The sequence below is a fragment of the Oncorhynchus clarkii genome, chromosome 13, assembly GCF_045791955.1.
Source record: "Oncorhynchus clarkii lewisi isolate Uvic-CL-2024 chromosome 13, UVic_Ocla_1.0, whole genome shotgun sequence".
NCBI lineage: Eukaryota > Metazoa > Chordata > Actinopteri > Salmoniformes > Salmonidae > Oncorhynchus > Oncorhynchus clarkii.
The window spans coordinates 46,235,106-46,258,414 of record NC_092159.1 but is presented as its reverse complement, the minus strand read 5'-3'; the positions used below and the strand labels follow the sequence as shown (position 1 = coordinate 46,258,414).

The 23,309-nt window shown below is 45.8% G+C and overlaps 1 protein-coding gene across 1 annotated transcript; it reads left to right on the top strand.

The window, feature by feature from the left end:
* Positions 1 to 358: 358 nt before the first annotated feature.
* Positions 359 to 22,172, top strand: LOC139364885 (protein Wiz-like). Its single transcript, XM_071102076.1, has 17 exons — positions 359 to 656; positions 1,236 to 1,431; positions 1,584 to 1,767; positions 2,103 to 2,178; positions 5,252 to 5,400; positions 5,501 to 7,213; positions 8,590 to 9,033; positions 9,212 to 9,589; positions 12,667 to 12,786; positions 14,369 to 14,878; positions 14,976 to 15,419; positions 15,558 to 16,049; positions 16,178 to 16,720; positions 16,947 to 17,161; positions 17,963 to 18,245; positions 18,338 to 18,503; positions 18,818 to 22,172. The coding sequence occupies exons 2-17, from the start codon at positions 1,306 to 1,308 to the stop codon at positions 19,191 to 19,193; spliced, it is 6,219 nt and encodes a 2,072-aa protein (XP_070958177.1). The 5' UTR covers positions 359 to 656; positions 1,236 to 1,305; the 3' UTR covers positions 19,194 to 22,172.
* Positions 22,173 to 23,309: the final 1,137 nt, after the last annotated feature.

Here is a 23,309-nt window from a genome sequence, read left to right as displayed (position 1 = left end):
GCTAGGTCTTCATAAGTCTACGTAGTCATAGGTTTAGTACATAATCTGATTGTTGGTCACAGGCAGCTCACTAGTGTCACCTACTGTAAAAAAAATTAAAAAATGTAAAAGACAGAAACAAGATTTACACATCACTATTTGTGATATTGTTCTGTTTATCATGTTGAATCATAAATGCCAAATAATACTAGTGCATAACATCAAACACACATTTTACCATTGCACTTTTCTAGTGCAATGCAATCAACTTGAATTTGACCGCAGAAGTTGAATTTGAACGTTTGCTCTAAACTCTTTTCCGCTGTCCAACACTGCGATCAAGCTATCCGTGGTCAAGCTATCTGCATTATACCGTATTGTCAGTGTAGTGGCGCATATAAATTGAAACATGGATTTGAGAGGGATAGCATGAACGCAGTTTTGAATCGACGTCACTCACGTAGCCTTGGCGTGCCTGCAGGCAAATAACATGGAGTCGAGCGTGTGGTCTGCAAGCGGGTTCATGGAAAAAATGTAGCACCGATGTGACAAAATTATAGCGACACACTCTACATGCATTCATGGACTGAGGATATCCGTAGCTTTGTTCCATATGAAGCATGGAGAACGGTGCGTAAACAACTCCTTTCCTCAGACCACAAGCCAGGCCGTTTTCCGTGAGTACTTAATAACGGGCGTTATTACATTATAATTTTTTTTCCCACATATTTATATAATGCTTGCTACATCCATCCACAATGCCCTTGCAGGTAGATAGCATTTTTTTCCCACCTTGATGTGTTAGCTACTTGCATTTTCGTTTATTTTTAGCTAACACGCAAGACAGGGCCTGAATAAAAGTATACTTTTGTACGTGGCCATTTGGGAAATATGTTATATTCTCACAATATCACCGGACATTGTGAAAATGGGTCAGACATTCCCAAAATTGCAGTGGGCTGAACCTGTGACGCCACTGCGCGATGCTTGTTACCATCTCTTGCGTTTACGATTTGTCAAATTCATCAAGGTCTTGGTGTGATATTATGGCTCACTGACAATGCAGCATTTGAAGCAGAAAATCAAGTGGCCAACCCAGACCCCCAAATTAGTGACATGATTTTCCAATTACTTTAAATTGGTTGTTTTGTGTGCATCAGAACACCTTTTATGGAGTGCTGCTTATCTCTCTGTTATGACAGTATTATGGAAGTGTACCCCGTGTGTGTGTGTGTTGTTTGTGTATATGAAAACAGTGGAAGAGAACACCACACAATGTAGACTGTAGTGGTCAGTAGTGGGACGCCATACTGTGCTCTGGGGACCATGGAGCTAGAGGGGGACTCTCTTTCTCCCAGGGATTCCTTCACCTCAGTGAGCAGCTATGGGCCACCACCCTCATTCTCAGCACAGGACACCGCAACACACAACCTCCTAAATCACACCTTACAGGTAAAGATAATCCTTTCATGGTCGACCACCACATTCTGCATTTGCTGAAACATAGGCTTTTACATAAGTGAAAATCACAGACTTCAGAATCAATGTCAGTTGCATTCAGTATGCTGCCTCTTGCTGTGAGATTGCATCAATGTCATCAACAGGTTTCAGACGAGCTCACCTTCAGTGGGAGCCCATGGTCCAGTGGTGACAATGGGGACTTCGAGAGGACCGGAGGCCCCTTATCCCAGGTGGAATCAGGGAGGAGTGCACAGAGGAGCATCAGGCCCTCAGCCTTTCCCTCCTCCCTGACCTGGGACTCTGACTCTGAGAAAGAGACACTAGACGGTAGTTACCACACTGGTTTATTACTGAGCTTTGTATGAACACAATATGAATCATTCTATTGCATTTTTAAGTGTGTCCCGTCTATGTCAGTGGTGTAGTTTATGGGCTTTCCTAAATGTGATGCTATAAGTTAAACTTGTTGGTATCACCCACAGCTATATTTGTTGACACTTCCGGGAATGTTTCAATGTTCCTCCATCTGCTTGTAGTCTGAACTGTGTCTCTTACTAGGAATGACTACTGTAAATCTTTGCCTGTGAATTTACCTGTGGGTGGCCGACATGTGAAGTGACATTCCTGTTGTTGTCTGTTTTGTGGTTTGCGCTGTCTGTCAGAGGAGGAGCTACAGCACTTTTCTAACCCTCATGGTCTGGCCGCTCACAGCCCAGGATCCCCCTCCTCTGGACTCAGGTGAGATGGAGGAATAGAAGGGCAGCCAGCAGGAAGATAGTTACAGTTGAAGTCGGAAGTTTACATACACCTTAGCCAAATACATTTAAACTCAGATTTTCACAATTCCTGACATTCAATCCTAGTAAAACTTCCCTGTCTTGGGTCAGTTAGGATCACCACTTTATTTTAAGAATTGGAATGTCAGAATAATAGTAGAGAGAAGGATTTATTTCAGCTTGTATGTCTTTCATCACATTCCCAGTGGGTCAGAAGTGTACATACACTCAATTAGTATTTGGTAGCATAGCCTTTAAATTGTCTAACTTGGGTCAAACGTTTTGGGTAGCCTTCCACAAGCTTCCCACAATAAGTTGGGGGAATTTTGGACCATTCCTCCTGACAGAGCTGGTGTAACTGAGTCAGGTTTGTAGGCCTCCTTGCTTGCACAGTTCTGCCCACAAATTTTCTATAGGATTGAGGTCAGGGCTTTGTGATGGCCACTCCAATACCGTGACTTTGTTGTCCTTAAGCCATTCTGCCACAACTTTGGAAGTATGCTTGGGGTCATTGTCCATTTGGAAGACCCATTTGTGACCAAGCTTTAACTTCCTGACTAATGTCTTGAGATGTTGCTTCAATATATCCACATCATTTTATTTCCTCACGATTACATTTATTTTGTGAAGTGCACCAGTCCTTCCTGCAGCAAAGCACCCCCACAACATGATGCTGCCACGGTTGGGATGATGTTCTTCGGCTTGCAAGCCTCCCCCTTTTTCCTCCAAACATTACGATGGTCAATATGGCCAAACAGTAGAGGTCGACCGATTAATCGGAATGGCCGATTAATTAGGGCCGATTTCAAGTTTTCATAACAATCGGAAATCGGTATTTTTGGACACCGATTCTGACGATTATTATTATTTTATTTTACACCTTTATTTAATCTTTATTTAACTAGGCAAGTCAGTTAAGAACAAATTAACTGGGTTAACTGCCTCGTTCAGGGGCAGAACGACAGATTTTCACCTTGTCAGCTCGGGGGATCCAATCTTGCAACCTTACAGTTAACTAGTCCTTCTGCACTCCACAAGGAGACTGCCTGTTATCTTATAAAAACAATCAATCAATCTTGATCACTATTTAACTACACATGGTTGATGATATTACTAGATATTATCTAGCGTGTCCTGCGTTGCATATAATCTGACTGAGCATACAAGCATACAAGTATCTAACTATCTGACTGAGCGGTGGTAGGCAGAAGTAGGCGCGTAAACATTCATTCAAACAGCACTTTCGTGCGTTTTGCCAGCAGCTCTTCGTTGTGCGTCAAGCATTGCGCTGTTTATGACTTCAAGCCTATCAACTCTCGAGATGAGGCTGGTGTAACCGAAGTGAAATGGCTAGCTGGTTAGCGCGCGCTAATAGCGTTTCAAACGTCACTCGCTCTGAACCTGTGGTTGTTTCCCTTGCTCTGCATGGGTAATGCTGCTTCGAGGGTGGCTGTTGTCGGTGTGTTCCTGGTTCGAGCCCAGGTAGGGGCGAGGAGAGGGACGGAAGCTATACTGTTACACTGGCAATACTAAAGTGCCTATAAGAACATCCAATAGTCAAAGGTTAATGAAATACAAATGGTATAGAGGGAAATAGTCCTATAATTCCTATAATAACTACAACCTAAAACTTCTTACCTGGGAATATTAAAGACTCATGTTAAAAGGAAGCACCAGCTTTCATATGTTCTCATGTTCTGAACAAGGAACTGAAACGTTAGCTTTCTTACATGTCATTTTTACTTTCTTCTCCAACACTTTGTTTTTGCATTATTTAAACCAAATTGAACATGTTTCATTATTTATTTGAGGCTAAATTGATTTTATTGATGTATTATATTAAGTTAAAATAATTCTTTATTCAGTATTGTTGTAATTGTTATTATTACAAATAAAAATCTTTACAAATTCGGCCGATTAATCGGTATCGGCTTTTTTGGTCCTCCAATAATCGGTATCGGTGCTGAAAAATCATAATCGGTCGACCTCTACCAAACAGTTCTATTTTTGTTTCATTAGACCAGAGGACATTTCTCCAAAAAGTACGATCTTTGTCCCCATGTGCAGTTGCAAATCGTAGTCTGGCTTTTTTATGGCGGTTTTGGAGCAGTGGCTTCTTCCTTGCTGAGCGGCCTTTCAGGGTATGTCGATATAGGACTCGTTTTACTGTGGATATAGATACTTTTGTACCTGTTTCCTCCAGCATCTTCACAAGGTCCTTTGCTGTTGTTCTGGGATTGATTTGCACTTTTCGCACCAAAGTACGTTCATCTCTAGGAGACAGAATGCGTCTTCTTCCTGAGCGGTATGACGGCTGTGTGGTCCCATGGTGTTTATACTTGCATACTATTGTTTGTACAGATGAACATGGTACCTTCAGGCATTTGAAAATTGCTCCCAAGGATAAACCAGACTTGTGGTCTAAAAAAAATTTTCTGAGGTCTTGGCAGATTTCTTTTGATTTTCCCATGATGTCAAGCAGAGGCACTGAGTTTGAAGGTAGGCCTTGAAATACATCCACAGGTACACCCCCAATTGACCCAAATTATGTCAATTAGCCTATCAGAAGCTTCTAAAGCCATGACATACTTTTTTGGAATTTTCCAAGCTGTTTAAAGGCACAGTCAACTTAGTGTATGTAAACTTCTGACCCACTGGAATTGTGATACAGTGAATTATAAGTGAAATAATCTGTCTGTAAACAATTGTTGGAAAAATTACTTGTGTCATGCACAAAATAGATGTCCTAACCATCTTTCCAAAACTATAGTTTGTTAACAAAAAATGTGTGGAGTGGTTGAAAAACGAGTTTTAATGACTCCAACCTAAGTGTATGTAATCTTCCGACTTCAACTGTATGAGTGATAGGACACGACACTACAAGGCAGACAGACAGTAAACCAGAGAGGTCAAATAAAGTGACAATCGGACACACTAACAGGTTAGGCGGACACATGGTCAGATAGACAGATAGGGACTCATTGCTCTTTCTGACCCACTCATACAACTGTCTCTTTCTGTATAATTTTGTCCAGACCTGACAGTGAGGATCACCAAGCAACTGAACAATTGCAGCACGTACCCACTGAGACAAACCTACTCAGCCATGTGGAGGAGTGGGACCAAGACAAGCCTAATACACACAGAGAGAAGCCAAAAAAGGGCCAACACAATTCAAAAGAATGTAAGCATGATGGGGAGCAAGGTTAAACACCAGATAAAACATAGTTTCTTTTCAAAATAACTCCTTTTCTAATTTCCTTTTGTCTCTTAACCATCCACAGTGGTAGATGACAGAGTCTGGAATATATCGGAGAAAGCTGAACTGTTTCAGTCCAAAGTGACATCAAAGGAGGGGCGCAAAATTGAAGAGGAAGGAGAGGAAGAGGACCTGACAGGGAAGGACAAGGAACCTGAGCGGGATGTGTACACCTTTCCTGGGGACTCAGACACAGAGAGCCCCCCACCAGCACCCTGGGCACACTGCACCTTCATCCAGCGTCGGAAGAAGAAGAGGGCCCTGCTCAGGCCCTTCTCTGGCCAGGGCTCCTGGGAACGCACATCAACAGGAGCTGGGATGAAGGCAAGGGGTGCTTCCTCAAGAGCAAAGAGCTTGGTGCCAGTGAAGGTGAGTGGAGGGGCCTATGACTTTAAGGAGGACTTGGAAAAGGCAACAGAGGATCTGGAGAAGGTAGAAGAGGAAAAGGGTGGTGAAGAAGAAGAAGGAGGAGAGGGAGAGCTTGGTGAAGAGATTTTCACATGTGTGGAATGTAGCATTTACTTCAAGAAGCAGGTCTACCTGCAGGATCACATGCAAGAGCACAGTCAGAGCAGGCCGGGGGCTGGCAGGAGGGAGCGCGGAGTAAAGGGCGCACGATTTCGGTGCGTGGAGTGTGGATGGAACCTGTCAAACAGGCTGGCTCTGGCGGACCACAACAGACGACACCAGGAGTCTCGTCAGAAGATCCTGGAGGAGATTGGGAAGCTGAGTGACAGTGGGAAAGGAGAGACTACACAGGGTGAGCCAAGCAAGGTGACCAAACCTGCAAGCCCAGTCCTAGAACCCTTTGTAGCTCCAGTCACGACTCCAGCTCTAGTCCCATTCACAGAGCCAGTCCCAGCTCCATTCACAGAGCCAGATCCAGCTCCATTCACAGAGCCAGATCCAGCTCTATTCACAGAGCCAGATCCAGCTCCAATCACAGAGCCAGATCCAGTTCCAGTTCGGGCCCCAGTCAAAGCTCGAGCCAAAACCCCAGTCAAAGCAAAGGTCAAAGGCCCAGCCAATCGTCGCTATCTCTGCCTCAAGTGTGACTTCAGTACACGCACCTCACAGGCATTGGCCAACCATGCCAAGACCCACAACAGAAAACCTACTGGTCTGCAGCGAGCCTCTCCACGCTTTCAGCCAAAGCTCACTCCTATGGAGCTGCCTGTGTCACCTGGACCTGCCTCTGGCCTGACCTCCATCTCTCTCACTTGTGATCAGTGTGCCTTCCAGGCCTCCAGTCAAACTGTTCTAAAGGAGCACCAACACGTGGCTCACCCTGCGCAGACCTCCATCTGTGGGGAAGGGCCTGAAGAGATTAACCGTCCAGGGTCCAGAATTGATGCCTCCTCTCAACCATGTTCTGATAAGCTTTCTAAGCCTGTCTCTCCACCAGAGGGCCAAAGCCAGTCAAAGGCCAGTAAGTCTTCCTCTAGTTGGATCTCTGCTATGGAGGACAGTGACACACAGCCCCAACCATCAAACACTGCTACAGCTCCCCAGCGTAGAGAGTTAGCCTTTAAGACCATCGGGAACAAGAGGGCAAATAGGAGAGGGAAGGCGGGGACAGAACTCCTCCGGCCAAATCCCAGACTGGACAGCGGTCCACCTGAGACCGATGATGCACAAAGACAGCGCCAGAGCCCTGACCTGGCAACCGATATGAACCAAAAAGAGACTGAATCACTTGTTGGATCCAAACCGCTCACCAGGGCTCGATCCCTCCGAGGTGAGACTAAGCTGCAGAACCTATCCCCTCAAGCCTTCTCGAATACAGATGAAAGAAGCCAATACCTTAGACTTTCTTTAGAGTCTCACCTATTAAACTGCTCTCATGCTAATTCTGAGACAAACCTTTCATCATTAATGGTCTGATACACTAGAGCAGTGGTTCCCAACTCCAGTCATGTACCCCCAACAGCACACTTTTTTTGTTGTAGCCCCGGACAAAAAACACCTTATAAGGGCCTGATAATTAGTTGACAAGTTTAATCAGGTGTGCTTGTCTGGAGCTCCAATAAACATGTGTACTGTTGTGGGTACTTGTGGACTGGAGTTGGGAACAACTGCACTAGAGAATGGCCACACTATATGCATATCCATAAGCAAAAATATTCTACTGTCCAGAATATTTTGGACTCCTGAGGCTACTCCGAATTCCAATTCAATATTTTATCTCTTTATTTTCAACTTGGACCTGCATAGTTGGGTAACCTGTGATAATTGTCCTTCAATATTGAAATTATATTCACCTAGAATGCATAACTTGTGCTTCATTCATGTGTACTGTTGGACAGTGCTATCAAATAATATCACAAGCCTGCAGATCAGTCACTGGGTTGGCCGTAACTGAAAATGCTCAGCAGTCCCTGCCTGGCCCATAACTGAACCTGGGTTGCCCGTTGCTTCCCCTCCATGCCCTGTGGAGGTGCCTGCCCCGGCCATGCAGCTGAAACTCATTTTCTTAGCTAGCCTGCGGGGGGCAGCAGAGTGCCTGGGGCTGACTGAGGGCCAGCAGGCCCAGCTAAGACACACGCTGTCCCCTGTCCTCAATGAGCCCAACCGCTTTGACCCCCAAACTCTCCTCTCTTACCTTGGCCGTTGGGAGGGAGGCAAGGCGATGGGTGAGTGACAGGCTGAGTTGTGAAGTAGCCACCTGGCATGCAGTGATGCATGGCTCCCCTCACCAAATACAATTTAGTCAGCCTTATCTTCCTTGCGCTCTCCCCTAATCAATATAAAGGCTCAGTTGCTAGGTGAGTAGATGTCTGTTTCTAATTTCACCCCATTGCATCTTATCACTGTGTTCTTCATGTTGCGTCTGTTTGAATGGCCTCTGTAGTGTTTGTTCCATCGCTGTCCTGAAGGGTCTCTGTATACGATGCCTATTCTTGATGTGCCACTATAGCACGTAGTAAATTGACGTGATATAAAGTTAGCTCATCTGCTGTTGAAGATTGTTTGAGCCAGTTACTGACACAGCAAAAACCCAGCGGCACATTGGCTCTCCAGGACTGGGATTGAACACTTCTCTATTATAATACTGTGTACTAAATGGCTGTCTCAGCTCAGCCTCATACTATATCCCTTTCCTTCCTGTGCTAGATGACTCCTCTCTAAAACAACAGAGCCTCACAGCCTCATGCTCTACAGAAGGGAAGCCCGTGAAGGAAGAGGAAGAGGACGGGGGGACAAAGGTTGCCTTTGAAAAGAAGAGTAACAAGGTTTTTGCTGCTGAAAATGACGATGATGATGACAACGATGATCATGACGAAGAAGAGGAAGAGGAGAATATCCGGCGTTTCCTAGAGGAGGGCATATCAGATGAGGATTATGAGGAGATTGATGAGGAGACGGGGACCCTGAAGAGCGTGGAGAGGAAATGCCCCTACTGCCCTGATCGCTTCCACAACGGCATCGGGCTGGCCAATCACGTCAGGGGCCACCTCAACCGAGTGGGCGTCAGCTACAACGTGCGCCACTTCATATCCCCCGAGGAGGTCAATGCCATTGAGAAGAAGTTCTCCTACCAGAAGAAGAAGAAAAAAGGTATCTGGAATCTTTGTTATTACATTGTTAGGACCTTGTCTGGTGTATGATGTGGTATATTTGTGATAAACTATAATGTAACAAAGTAACAAGTATCAGTCAGGGTAGAGAGGATGTGTACAACTTCCAAGTCGGTCTGTAAACTGCTGACCTTTTATGTGCCCTTCTCTCTCTCCAGTTGCCAACTTTGACCCGGATACGTTCAGTGTGATGCGCTGTGAGTTCTGCAGTGCTGGCTTTGACACCCGGGCTGGCCTGTCCAGCCACGCCAGGGCGCACCTGCGGGACTTTGGGATTACTAACTGGGAGGTGACTGTCTCGCCCATCCATATCCTCCGGCAGCTCTTCTCCAGCCGCCCAGACCTGGTCCTCCCCACAGCCCCCCCACGCAGCCCAGCCTCAGACGAGGAGGAGGACGAAGACCTGGAGACGGAGGAGGAAGAACCAGGGGGAGGGGAGGGGAGTGAAGAGGCAACAGGTGCAACAGTCTCCAACCTACTGCCATCGTCGCCTTCTCAGCCTTGGGAGAAAGACCACAGCGTTGGTGAGCCTGAAGGTGTGTGTGTGTACCTGGTGTGTGTACTGTAGGATGCCTTTTTGAGCTAGCGTTGTGGTTTATGAATACAACACACTGTGGTCGGACTGTGTTATAGGTTGTTGGTAGATTACATGATGGTTGATCAGCATGAATAAGACTTCCAAAGAAATGTCTCAGTGCTGAATGTGGTAACTCCATGGTAACGACAGTGGCAATGCAATGCACAAGGGATATTGAATGATGAAAACGATTCTGTGCAATAGTTTTGCAACTATTTTGTATTATGGAACTTCTCTCCTGATGTAATGGAACTACTCTCCTGATGTGGTGGCACTTTGCCTGTTGGTGTTGTAATATCAATCCCTAGTTGTGAGACTTGTGTGATGTAGCAGATTTCTTGTCTATGATGAACTGCAGTATTTGGGACAAAGTGTTACTGTAAATCAAGCATATTAGAGGGAGATGTGGTGCTCAGCGCGTTTGTCCCAGCCTCTGCTCGATTGGTCACGCCTTAGTTTAGCGGTGCATGTGTATGGGGGCAAAATGGCTGCTTCCACCTCCCTGCAGACACAAACAATAGCGGAAAAACTGTCTGGCTTTCGCTGCTGGGAGTCCGATGCATCGCAGCTACTGACCGGTGAGTACCACGCACCGTAACGCCGGTGCCCTTTAAACATTAATCGGCTTCATTGTTGCACGTCGCGTCGTAGCCCGTATTGTTTGCTGTACGTCAAAATTGTCTCAAGACACATTATCCGTAAAAAAATTCTAATAATATTAGACCATTTAAAATCACTGTCGCGCGCTAAAGGTGAGATAGACAAAGTCAAGGCATTGGCTACAAATGTGTCATTCTTGTCATTGTTCGAGTTGCTTGTATCACTGTAGCTACGCGCGCAGGAATGTGTTTTGCAACATTTGATGCGGACTGTCATTTTCTGTGTGATATATTTTGTGCGTCTCGGATGACGTTCACTATTTCCAATACTGCAGGATTTCTAAAATTACCTACAGTTCCCAAATCCTCGCCATTTTACTTTCCTTTGATTTCTTGAATGTGGTCGCTCTGGTGTCATTCTTTATGAATGCATTGCCTCATGCTTATAATACAGGAATAACGGATTACAAATCTGTAATCGTATCAAAACTTATTTAGATCTTAAAAATACATTTAAGTGTCACTTTATTAAGTGTCAGGTTACTTGATGTTACTGTAGGCCTACTACTGCTATATAATGAAAACTGAAGTCCGGATTTTGTAACTTTGTTACTTTTAATAGTTTTGTCAAAACAGGGTATCATTTTGCTGCAGTGATCACATTTTTGATGGTGCAAATAAAGCGAGAAAAATCAAAGGTGTCATTTGCTCTGCGAGCACCCCGAGACGAGATCAACTGACAAGCGCAGAGCCGCCCACCAGACAAAAAGCATTGTCTACTCACGTCGCTTATGATTTACCGTTTTGTCGCAGAAAATGGTAGTTTTGTCCCAGAAATACACCATCGCAATGAAAGGCATGTGTCTGTTACGAAATGTACAACAACAGAAAAACGAAGAGTGTTTTGCCATTATCACAGGTCTACACACTTGAAGAACTGATTTATTTGACAGACTATGTCTGAAGCGCCAATAATTGATGAGCGCTGCAAATTGCAGTTATTTTAATGAATATCGTATTATTATCATTATTAGCTGCTCCATTGTAAAGGTTTTATGTATTTTTTGTTATTCATACAGAAACATAATACATTGTATTATTTTAAAACTATTTAATTTGCCTAAGCATACACTATATATACAAAGTATGTGGACACCCCTTCAAGTTAGTGGATTCGGTTATTACAGCCACACCCATGTCAGACAGGTGTATAAAACCGAGCCCACAGCCATGCAATCCCCCTACAAACATTGGCATTAGAATGGCCTTACTGAAGAGTGCAGTGACTTGGCACCGTCATAGGATGCCACCTTTCTAACATGTCAGTTCGTCAAATTTCTGCCCTGCTGGAGCTGCCCCGGTCAACTGTAAGTGCTGTTATTGTGAAGTGGAAACGTCTAGGAGCAACGACGGCTCAGCCACAAAGTGGTAGGCCACACAAGCTCACAGAACGGGGACACCAAATGCTGAAGCGCGTAGCGCATAAAAAATGTCTGTCCTTGGTTGCAACACTCACTACTAAGTTCCAAACTGCCTCTGGAAGCAATGTCAGCACAATAACTGTTCTCTGGGAGTTTCATGAAATGGGTTTCCATGGCCGAGTAGCCGCACACAAGCCTAAGATCACCATGCAAAATGCCAATCGTTGGCTGGAGTTTTGTAAAGCTCGCCTCCATTGGACTCTGGAGGAGTGGAAACGCGTTCTCTGGAGTGATGAATCACGCTTCACCATCTGGCAGTCCGACGAACTAATCTGGGCTTGGCGGATGCCAGGATAACGCTACCTGCCCCAATGCATAGTGCCAATTGTAAAGTTTGGTGGAGGAGGAATAATGGTCTGGGGCTGTTTTTCATGCTTCAGGCTAGACCCCTTAGTTCCAGTGAAGGGAAATCTTAACGTTACAGCATACAATGACATTCTAGACAATTCTGTGCTTCCAACTTTGTGGCAACAGTTTGGGTAAGGCCCTTTCCTGTTTCAGCATGACAATGCTCCTGTTCACAAAACGTGGTCCATACAGAAATGGTTTGGAAGAACTTGACTGGCCTGCACAGAGCCCTGACCTCAACTCCATCGAGCACCTTTGGGATGAATTGAAACGCAGACTGCGAGCCAGGCCTAATCGCCCAACAATTAGTCCCCGCAGCAATGTTCCAACATCTAGTGGAAAGCCTTCCCAGAATAGTGGAGGCTGTTATATCAGCAAAGGTGGGACCAACTCCATATTAATGCCCATGATTTTGGAATGAGATGTTTGATGAGCAGGTGTCCACATACTTTTCGTCATGTTGTGTATTTTCATGAGTTACTAGTTACCAAAATGAGTACTTATGTAATTTTCCTGGTGACATTAGGCTCCATGTTTAATTCATATCCTCCCAGGTTAATGACTCTTTAATGAATGACTCATTCATTTGGTTGTGTATTGTGTTTCAGGCGGGGAGGAGGAAGAGCAGATGCCAGCACTGGACAGCTTGACCTCCAGCCCAGGGAGGAAGGGTCTGTTTTCCCTGGACCCAGAGAGCCCCTCCCCGAGGGATGAAGCTGACATCAAGGGTGAGACTGAACAACATGGGGCAAGATGAGATGAGACATAAAGGTCCCCTGGGATCTGGAGGCTTTGTTAGGTGGCAGACAGATATGGCTGAGGTTACCATAGCCCCTAGCTGAGAATTTTCAACTCCACGATATGTACATCACAGTCAGTCAGTTTTACATGGCAGGAGAGTAAAAATTCCAGCCAGATTAACCTAATGTTTTTTGGCAAACTCCAAGGTCTTCTGATGATGCTAGTCCTGTGCATAACGACATCCCTGTGTTTTTCGAGACATTACAAGAGCTTGACAGGTGCTGAGCACAGTTTTAGCAAGGAAACAAGAACTGATTTGATAAATTGATGCTTAAGCAAAGTGCTACGTATATATTTTATATGAATGGCTTAAATTGATCAAGTTTCACAGTGAATACTTTTGTTTATAGGCTACGTTTGAAGTTGAACATCACCAAATGCGTCAGTTTAATTAAATGTGCAATAAAAAAACATTGTGCCTAGGCTTATTTCATTCAACTGTGGCTGTTGATGTAGGCAACAGGTTGCAAACAGGCCATCCCTGATTCCCCACTGAGCTAAACTTTTTTGGAATTGGCAAGTTCACTTTCTCATCCATAGACCCATCTCAAGTGCAAGAGCACTGTTCAACAGCTCACATCGGCAGGATGGGAGGCCTTTTCCTTAGGACAGTCTACCGTCGATCCCTAAAATAAGGATTATGATCACACTTCCGCAATTTAAACATTATGGGGACACCTTTACATTTGGCCGCCAAGCATGAGTTATCAGTGTAGCCTTTATTGTCTAGACATGATGTTGACATATCTTCACGCTTAGAATAAAACCCTCCAGGCTTCCACCATAAGAGTCAATTGAATTAAAACAAATGAAGAATTAAAGGCTGCAAGTTGTTAAAACGTATACCGTGCGAATTGTCCTCTGGAATAATTAAAATGCTGGTGTATTAATTACATAACCAGCGTCTCTGCTAATACTAGTCCCGTCTGAATAGGGCTATAATGTGACCTTTGTCAAATTGTGCTGCATAATTCACTGTTTTCCAATGGAGTATGAAGTTAGCGACTTCAAACATGCACTGCCACTCGATACTTTCATTTTTCATTTTTTTTTAAACATTTACTTTGTACCTGTGCTTGTCCAGATTGTTATACAGCTGTCCGAGGGAGTTGTATCCATAGTTTTTGATGACAATTGCATTCTATGCATCTCCTGCCAAAACAAAAACAATCGTCCTTCAACGATGGGGCTGTTCCTTCTTCATTAGCAAACAACGATGTCGGTCATGTAAAATGCTGTTTGTATCAAAAACTACGGATTGCAGCAAACTCATTGCCACTCAACTCCATTGTATCATGGAGTTGAGAATTCTCAGCTACACAGCCTCCTGCTCTTTTTTGTCACTTTCCATTAATTGAAGTGCTATAAATGATGTAATAATACATACACCAGTGTTGAACTATGACTGAAATAAAATGTGCAAAGGGACATTTTTCCATATTCTGTGTATTTTGCTGTGTGCTGGTCAGCTGCATCTCTTCCCTCTCACTGTTGTCCTCTCTATTATAGTGTCCAACCTGTTAAAGTGTGAGGTGTGCAGTGCCCCCTTCGAGACGAGGCGGGGCCTATCTAGTCACGCCCGTTCCCACCTGCGCCAGCTGGGCATCGGCATGTCGGAGAGCAGCGGGGCACCCATCGACCTCCTCTACCAGATCACCAAGGAGCGTGGTCTGGATGGGCACTTCCCCCCTCCCCTCCCCCGCCCCCCCGTCGCCAAGAAGCCCCTTCCCGTCCTGCCAACCCCACGGAAAGAGGAGAGATATCAAGACACCGACATGGACGAGAAACCCATCCCTCTCTCCATTCCCTCCCCTGTGGCCTCCCCTCCCCCCTCCTCCCTCATCAGGACCTGCTCCCCTTCTCCTGTGGTGAGGAAGGCCCCCATCTCCTCCCTGCTGCCTGTGTCCTCCCCCCTGCGCTGTCTGGACCATAAGCCTGGAGGGGTGAAGAGCACCACCTCTAACCTCTCTGCCAAACCCTTCTGGGCTCCACAGGAGACTGATGCCCCACTCAACCTCAGTAAGTATGTCATTCATCCCCAACTGATTAATGCACAAGTTGTAAAGGTGTCTGAAGTAAAACATTTCCTCATACCCCATTTTCCTCATCTGTGCAGCATTGGAGGTGGACCCCAACAAGGACATAGTGTGCCAGCTGTGTGGCGCCTGGTTCGAGACGCGGAAGGGCCTGTCCAGCCATGCCCGAGCCCACCTGCGTCACTTTGGGGTAGAGTACTCGGAGTCCAAAGGTTCCCCCATAGACCTCCTCAACCAGCTCATTCACACTGATGACTTCAAGCACAGAGCCAGCGCCCTGCAGCCTGAGGGGCCCCAAGGGCTCAGGGGCCTCACGGCCAGCCTCTCCTCCCCCAAACGCTCCCTCCTCACCACCTCCTCCACACCTCTCCTCTACAAGGTCACTACGATGGGGGGCGGATCTGGGTCCAAAGCTACCTCTTCCTCAGCTTCCTCAATGTTTGGCCCGCCCTCCAAACGTCCCAAGTCCTCCAAATTACAGGTCTTCCGTTTGAGTGGCGGGGAACTCACGCCCATCCCCCACAGTGAGTGTCTGTCATATGATGGAAACTAAACTCATTCGCCATTCAATGCAATACAGCATCAGTGACTTGTTGATGTACAGTTTCTTGAGGTGCTTATTTTAAGTTGATCTTCATCTCTACTCTCCATCTCTCCTGCAGGTGAACCAGTGAAGGAGATCGGCTGTGAGTTCTGTGGGGAGTACTTTGAGAACCGTAAAGGCCTCTCCAGCCACGCCCGTTCCCACCTGCGCCAGATGGGCATCACAGAGTGGACAGTCAACGGTTCCCCCATAGACACCCTGCGAGAGCTGATAACACGTCGAGGTCTACCATGCGCCCTGCCCCTTAAGCCCCTAAAATCTCCCCCTCCATCCCCCGGACCCCCTCGCTCCCCCTTGTCCTCCCCTGCCTCGCCCAGCCTCCTGAGTCGCCTCCCTTTTGCCTTCGCCCACCCACCCAGCCACCAGTCCACAGTGCGTAAGATGGGCTCAGCTCCACCGGCCTCCCCTAGCCTGATAGTCAAGCTGAAGCCTGAGCCTATGCAGCTGGAAGTCACCATGCCAGGAGCGGTGGGGGGAGCAGCGGGATACTCCTCTGAGCCACTGAATTGCAGCTGGAGCAGCTCCGACAATATGCTCCCTCTTAACTTGGGTGAGTCCAAGTTGAAAGACTATCTTGTAATTATTAAGGTAATATCCATACTGAAGTGATGTCTTGTTTTTATTCTCTACTGTCTCTTTGCATCTCTCTGTCTCCCCCTCCCTTTGTTCCTCCCATAGTCACAGCCCATGAAGTAGAGCCCACTCGAGACATCCGCTGTGAGTTCTGTGGGGAGTACTTTGAGAACCGTAAAGGTCTCTCCAGCCACGCCCGTTCCCACCTGCGCCAGATGGGCATCACAGAGTGGACAGTCAATGGCTCCCCCATAGACACCCTGAGAGAACTCATGCACAAGAATGGGGGCACCTCGTCCCCAGCCCCGGGGCTGAAGAAGGAGACCAGCCAGGGGTCCAGCCCCACCTGGGAAGGCCTGGTGGGGGGCCTGGGTTACCAGTCGCCCAAGTTCTCCCGCAAATCCCCCCTCAACCTGCTGCACTCTGGCTCCCGGCTTCATAAGCACGGCCTGGGGGCGGTGGGCCTCTCCTCCACCCCTCCCGCCGGGAAGTTTTTTGCGGTGTCCCTGCTGGGTAAAAGACCCCTGACGGAGGAGGGCCGTCCAGTTGAGAGGTCACCATCCCACCCCCAGTCCTTTTCGCCCCTGCCACATGACCTCTCCATCAAAGGGAAGTCCTCTCCAGACAAGAATGCCGGAGGGCACCTGGGTAAGCCATGACCTTACTAAAGATCCTCAGAAAATTTGCAGTCATCCTTTAACTTGCTGACTGTATTTTAGTACAGACTCATTGCATTTAGCAGAGAATGACACATATGTTCTGTTATATACATTTAATTTTCATGAAACATTAATCAAATGTCTCTAACTTAAGCCTAGCTCTGAATGACAACACCCCTCCTTTGCCTTCTCTCACCCCCTGACCCCCTCCCCAGATGCCAGCTGTGAGCTGTGTGGGTTCTACTTTGAGAACCGCAAGGCGCTGGCTAGCCACGCGCGGGCCCACCTGCGGCAGTTTGGCGTGACAGAGTGGTGTGTGAACGGTTCGCCCATCGAGACGTTGAGTGCCTGGATGCGCAGCCGGCCCCACAGGGTGGTGGAGATGCACCGCAGCTACATGCAGGGCTCTAACCGCTCCACCTCCAAGAAGGTCAGGGAGGAATTGATTTATTTAGTAGTTTATCTAATGGTGATAGATGATAGTAAAAGGACTATGCTACTCACAATACTTGCAGTGAGATTTATCTCGAAAGTTCCATTTTTCCAATGTCCATGCGAAGGCAGCAATTATTTATATTGACTTAGAGTAAACAGTGTGACATTGTGCACACAATGCACAATCAAGCTGCAATATTGCAAAGTCGTTTTTTATTAGTGCCGACCTCGTCCATTTAAGTTGTGGGTTTCGGACCGCTATGAGGTCTGTCGGCACACTGTTAGGGCTGTTTAGACCATTGACATGACAACCCATATCATTAAAGGTCAGGTGAATTGTTTACCATAATGCTTTAGCTCTCTCAAACTAACAACACCTGCCAGGAGATGGGCTTTTAAAGGTTAAAAGATGGAATTGGCCTCAGCCACCACCAGACATTTTGTGATTTAAATGCATCACTCAGATCTGCTATCATGTAGCTCCAACACAACGATTTTCATATCCATATATTTCCTCTGTGGGGGACACAACAGGTTTAGGTATTGACTTAATAGTTGCTATGGTAACCAGAGCACCGGGTGACATAGATCCTTCATATTCAGATTAATTATGTTCTAGAAATAGAGTTGCCCAACCCTCCTGAATTAGCATAGTGTATTTGTGTCACCATTACTCCCTCTGTGATGAGTTGACACACATAAAGACTAGAAGATTACTCTGTCGTGTCCTTCTATTAGAGTACATTGAGACAGCTATTTTAATGAGAAGCACTCATCCCTCTCCTTTATGTTGCAGAAAAGCAGCTCGTCTCTCTCCCCATCGTCCGACTCTGACCTCCTCCCCCTCATGCCCTCCCAGAAGCATTCCTCCTCCTCCCAGTGGGCGGCTTTGGGGCTGGCCCAGGCCAGACGGGTAGGCCGGGAGCTCACCCTGGCATCACCCCGGGCAGCAGAGGGTGATGCAGGTCTCACTCCCCCCTCCCGACCCAGTCACAGTCCCAGCCCCGCCCGACTTTCCAACACCCTTCCTCCCCACACACAGGTGGCCCGCAGCGAACTCAACGTGCGCCTGCCCAGAGGTGAGTGTGACACACAAACACACACAACTATTCGCCATACACACATACCTGTCCATCTCATGCTCAGCCTGGTGTTCTCTCCTCATGTCCAGGCTTTGAGCGACGACCTCTTAAACACCCCTCCCACTCAGAGGGAGGAGAGAGGGACAGTGGCACCCCCAAGCCCCCTCGCACCGGCACCATTCCTGCCCTGGTGCCCAAACCCCCTTCCACCCCCCTGGTAAAAGTGGTGGGAAAGATCTACTCCCTCAGGTGCCGGTGAGTTTCTCTGAGGAATTGTGCAGTACTGAACTCATCGGTTAATCTCAAAGTATGCCGTATTCCCAATATAGTGCACTCCTTTATATCCCTGGTCAGAAGTTATGCTCTATTATGGGAATAGGGAGGCACTTGAGATTTGGAAGTTGTGTGAATGAGTGCTTTTAGTCTGTCAGCCCAGGGGCCATAAAAAACGTTCACGATAATTATAATCTGTTGATTTATTAAAGCAAAAAAAAATTTAATGATCCATGTACCGTTCCTGTCTACCTCCTGTGGTTGTATGATGTGTGCTCTCTGCCTCTCTCCGCCAGGTTCTGTGAGGTGGAGTTCCAGGGTCCTCTCTCTGTGCAGGAGGACTGGATCCGCCACCTCCAGCAGCACATCCTCAACCTCAACTACAACAAGCCTGCTCCCTCTACCACGGATCCCCCAGCCCAAGACCACAACCCAACCCCAACCTCAACCTCAGTCCCAGCCACTACCTCCAGCTTCACCACAACTCCTGCCCCCACCTCAACCTCACCCTCCATCCACACCCACACCACAGCTCCTACTGTTCCCCCTCCTTGCAGCCCCTCTCCTCCCCCAATGGCTGAGTCTGCTCCAATTGTCACTGCCACTCCAATGGCAACAGCCTCAGCAGAGTCCGCCCTCACCCCGATCCTGATCCCCACCCTGTCCTTGTAACCCCCAGGTCCATAACAATCCACACATTCTTCTAACCATCTTGTTCTGCCACGTCTTTGCCATGCCTTTTTTCCATCCACTTGTTCCTTCGGCCTCAACACTGGGGACCTGTTGTTGAAGTGTTTAAAGAGAAGCTTTCCCCCAACGAGCTCTCTCAACCCCCAGCCTCTCCTAGGAAGCTCTGCAGATGGTTACAAAGCCCCATTGCCATGGGAACCCAAGCTCTCCTGACCAGAGTGGGTGATTGCAACTGTCCAGGGCTTCGGGGTCTGCTGTTTCTTCTTTGTTTGGACTTGTTTGAGCTGAATGTTCAGTTTGTAACGTGGACAGTTACACCTCCTGCCGCTCAGTGGTAAACCATATTGAACTTTGACCTATCTCCCTGCTCTAAACAGTGCTTTACAAAGACCTGATAGGCTCTGCCCATTTATATTTGAAGCACTTAAGAGGAGCACACTCATGGCTCCTGCTTTACTTCCCTCAACAACATTTTAAAAGGAGTTTAAATAAAGTTTTTGTATTCATGCTTAGTCTATGGTACAGACTTAAAAAGCCCATTTAGACGTTTTTTTGATAAGACAATTTTAATGTAGACAATGTCACCTAGCACTTAACTAAATGCCCCATTGATTAGGGCAGTGATGATGAGGAAAAGGCCCCTTTGAGAGAAAAGGAAGGACCCTGTAGAGGAAGCAGCACCTTGAAGGGACGTCCCATTCACCTTAGTGTTAGGCTGACAGGTGCAGTCACACAGTAACTTAATGTTTTCTGAATGTAGTTAAAGGGATAGTTCACCCAAATTACATATTGGTTTCCTTACCCTGTAAGCAGTCTATGGACAAGGTATCACAGCAATCCATGCTGTGGTTTAGTTTCATTGGCACCCTTTCCAAATTTTGTGGCACAAATCCCATTTAAGTAATGGGTATATGATATTAGCATTTTTCTAACATCATGTCCAAATCATTCAGAAAGTGTCTAAAATTGATTGTAAAGCACAACATAGTCACTTATATATAAATGCTGATATCGGTCCCATGGGATTTGTGCCACAAATGCTAAAACGTTAGCATTTGAAAACAGTGCCAGGGAAACTAAACCAGGATTGCTGTCATACCTTATCTATAGACTGTTTACAGGGTAAGGAAACCAATGTGTCATTTGGGTGAACTATCCCTTTTAATGCACTTATTATTTGAGATGACTGTGTCATATTAAATTAGACTGGTCATTATGTTATTCCATAGTTTGATGTCCCCAACACTGTTTAGCTAACTGCATTTAAGCTCTTGATGAAACTCCTCTATTCTTTAGATGAAAGGGTCCATAGAAGTATTGACGGTCGCTATTTCAAGTTTCAATGCGGACACACATACAAATGTTGCCATTTCTTTCTTGCCTTGTCAATGAAACCCAAAACCTTGGTTGTTATTTATTATACATTTGAATGTGGTGAACTAGGTTGTTTTTAGGCTCAATTAGAACATTGGAATGTTTGAAATTAGGCCAGTGACACTTTTATCTAAGTGCATAAGCTATGTGTGTTTGTTTGTTTGTGTGTGTGTATTTTTGCACAAGAGGTGCATGTGTATGTCTTTCAATGACTTTTAAATGCTAGACAGAGGTCAACAGTAGCTAACACACAGGACCTCTCCGTAGCTAAAATCTAGCTAATCATGGGATCTGGTCTATTATTTAGTCTGATCAGGACTTGACTGCATCTGCCATTCTCCTAAGGATGTGCCAAAGAGTGTGTTTACTCCCTGGTCTCGCCTCTGTAAGCTGTTTACATGGGACATGTTCATAGGGAGGAGCTCTGCACAGCTACGGAGCAACCAAGGCTCCTCATTGGACGAGGGACATGTATCGGTGTACATCTGGATCCAGTGTCTCCCAGTATGTGAACCACAGAGTTGACTGACTGTTGCAGTGACATACATAAGCGGCCTTGGCTTCATGGAACTGTTACACTACTGCATTGTTGCACCCAGTACACGGACGCCCACAGAGGTTGCTATCTGTCAGAGCTCTGTGAAGTATTGGTGCCCTTAAATCCAGACGCATTACGTATGGCCTCTGGTGGAACAGCTTCTAAACTGGGGCAACGCTGTCGCTCCAGCGTGTCTTCACATTGCTTCAGGTAAGTGTTTATATTTCCTGCAAAGTGACGCAATAACTGAAGAGTCCATACAGAAATGAACTTTTCAAGTTTGTTCCAGCATTAAACTATGTCGAAAACATGACTGTTTGACCCTAACAATCCCCCATACCTTTTGTGGAATATAGATACGTATATATAACTACATGTACTTATGAAACTGTTGATGCTATTAGAGCTATTAACAGTTCTATTAACAGCTAGTTACAAAACAAATGGATCTTGATTCCTTTTATCGTGATTTAGTTTCAACCTTCTATGACATGTCTTTTTATTGCTCTGTGCATTTGTGTATTTGCAGTCCAGGAGGTGAAACCTTGATGAGTGTTTTTTATTTTCTTTGTTAGCTAGTTTCTCCAAGCTGAACATTGGTGCTCATGAGAATGGGATGGTGGGGATGGGGAGTGACTGAAGACAGGAGAAAATGAGTGATTGTTGTGTCCTAAGATCAGAGGACTCTAAATACTTCGGTCTTTAAAGGGGACCACTTTTTGCACGTTCAGATTTTTCTCCACCAGTGAGTGTTCACATCGTGATAGGGTTAGCCTCTGGCAGGTTTGTGACTGTGTTACCGTGTAAGATGAGTTTCCGCTGGTGTTACAACTAAGTCCCCGTTAAGATTGCCTGTGTGTACCCCTCAGCTGGTATGACTGGCTGCAGAGGGTTGGTGTGTGTGTGAATGAGTGTGTGAGTGCCTGTGGAGAGCTAAGACCATGATCTGATGATGATAATACAAATATTGAAGAATTGTACTGTACACAAAGGGTTGAGGTTCATGTGAATCAGCTCGTGAACAAACGTTAAATGTGATTTCAAGCTCAGCCACTTTTGAATTGAGTCTTCTTAAATGCTTTATCATGTTCATTTAATGTATGTCCTACAAAAATGCTTTAAAGAGAATGAATGTTGGATAACACTTTACTAACATGTATTGGGCCAGCAGGAGGAGCTACAAGACAGGTTATGTACTCCATAGTCATCCTGGAGAGGCTCTCTATGTTGAATAGCAAGAAGTTGCTTTTACAATACAAGATCAACAGAACAGAACAGAACAGAAAAAACATCCAATACAGGAACAGTTATAAAATAGGTCGAGAAAGAAAATGTTATGTATGATTTGTGACACATTTATCAGGCTTGACTACCCCAATTTATTATGCTGAGATTCTGCACAACTGTCATAATCAATCGGGGGGGTGGGGGGGAATTATGTGGAATTAAGTATTTAAAAGACAACAAAAGATTAGTGAACTAATTCTTGCTTCCTGAAACCCAGGGAGCCACTTCCTAGATCAATTCCTATTAACCTACATTGTGACCCAATGTCTTCAAGTCAATGAGCTAATGTAGCTAACTAATCAATGAGGTGAATAATGAGTTACAATAGAATGACTGTACAATTGTTGAAAGCACTTAAATTGGCTTTGACTGCAAATCCATCTTAATTGGACACATTAAAAGTAGAAACCAAAAACCAGCAGTATCACGGCTCAGGCTAAGACCCAGATGCAGACACAGGATGTGGATAGTACAGTCGTGGCCAAAAGTTTTGAGAATTACACAAATATTAATTTCCACAAAGTTTGCTGCTTCAGTGTCTTTAGATATTTTAGTCAGATGTTACTATGGCATACTGAAGTATAATTACAAGCATTTCATAAATGTCAAAGGCTTATATTGACAATTACATGAAGTCAATAATTGCAGTGTTGACCCTTCTTTTTCAAGACCTCTGAAATCCGCCCTGGCATGCTGTCAATTAACTTCTGGGCCACATCCTGATTGATGGCAGCCCATTCTTGCATAATCAATGCTTGGAGTTTGTCAGAATTTGTGGGTTTTTGTTTGTACCTGTTTCTTGAGGATTGACCACAAGTTCTCAATGGGATTATGGTCTGGGGAGTTTCCTGGCCATGGACCCAAAATATTGATGTTTTGTTCCCCGAGCCACTTAGTTA

What these genes read in the sequence shown, in the direction of transcription:
- LOC139364885 (XM_071102076.1), top strand. Translation starts at nt 1,306, where the DNA reads ATGGAGCTAGAGGGGGACTCTCTTTCTCCCAGGGATTCCTTCACCTCA. An exon ending in ACTCACGCCCATCCCCCACA is followed by an intron (nt 15,420 to 15,557) that starts GTGAGTGTCTGT and finishes TCTCTCCTGCAG; the next exon opens with GTGAACCAGTGAAGGAGATC. An exon ending in ATCTACTCCCTCAGGTGCCG is followed by an intron (nt 18,504 to 18,817) that starts GTGAGTTTCTCT and finishes TCTCTCCGCCAG; the next exon opens with GTTCTGTGAGGTGGAGTTCC.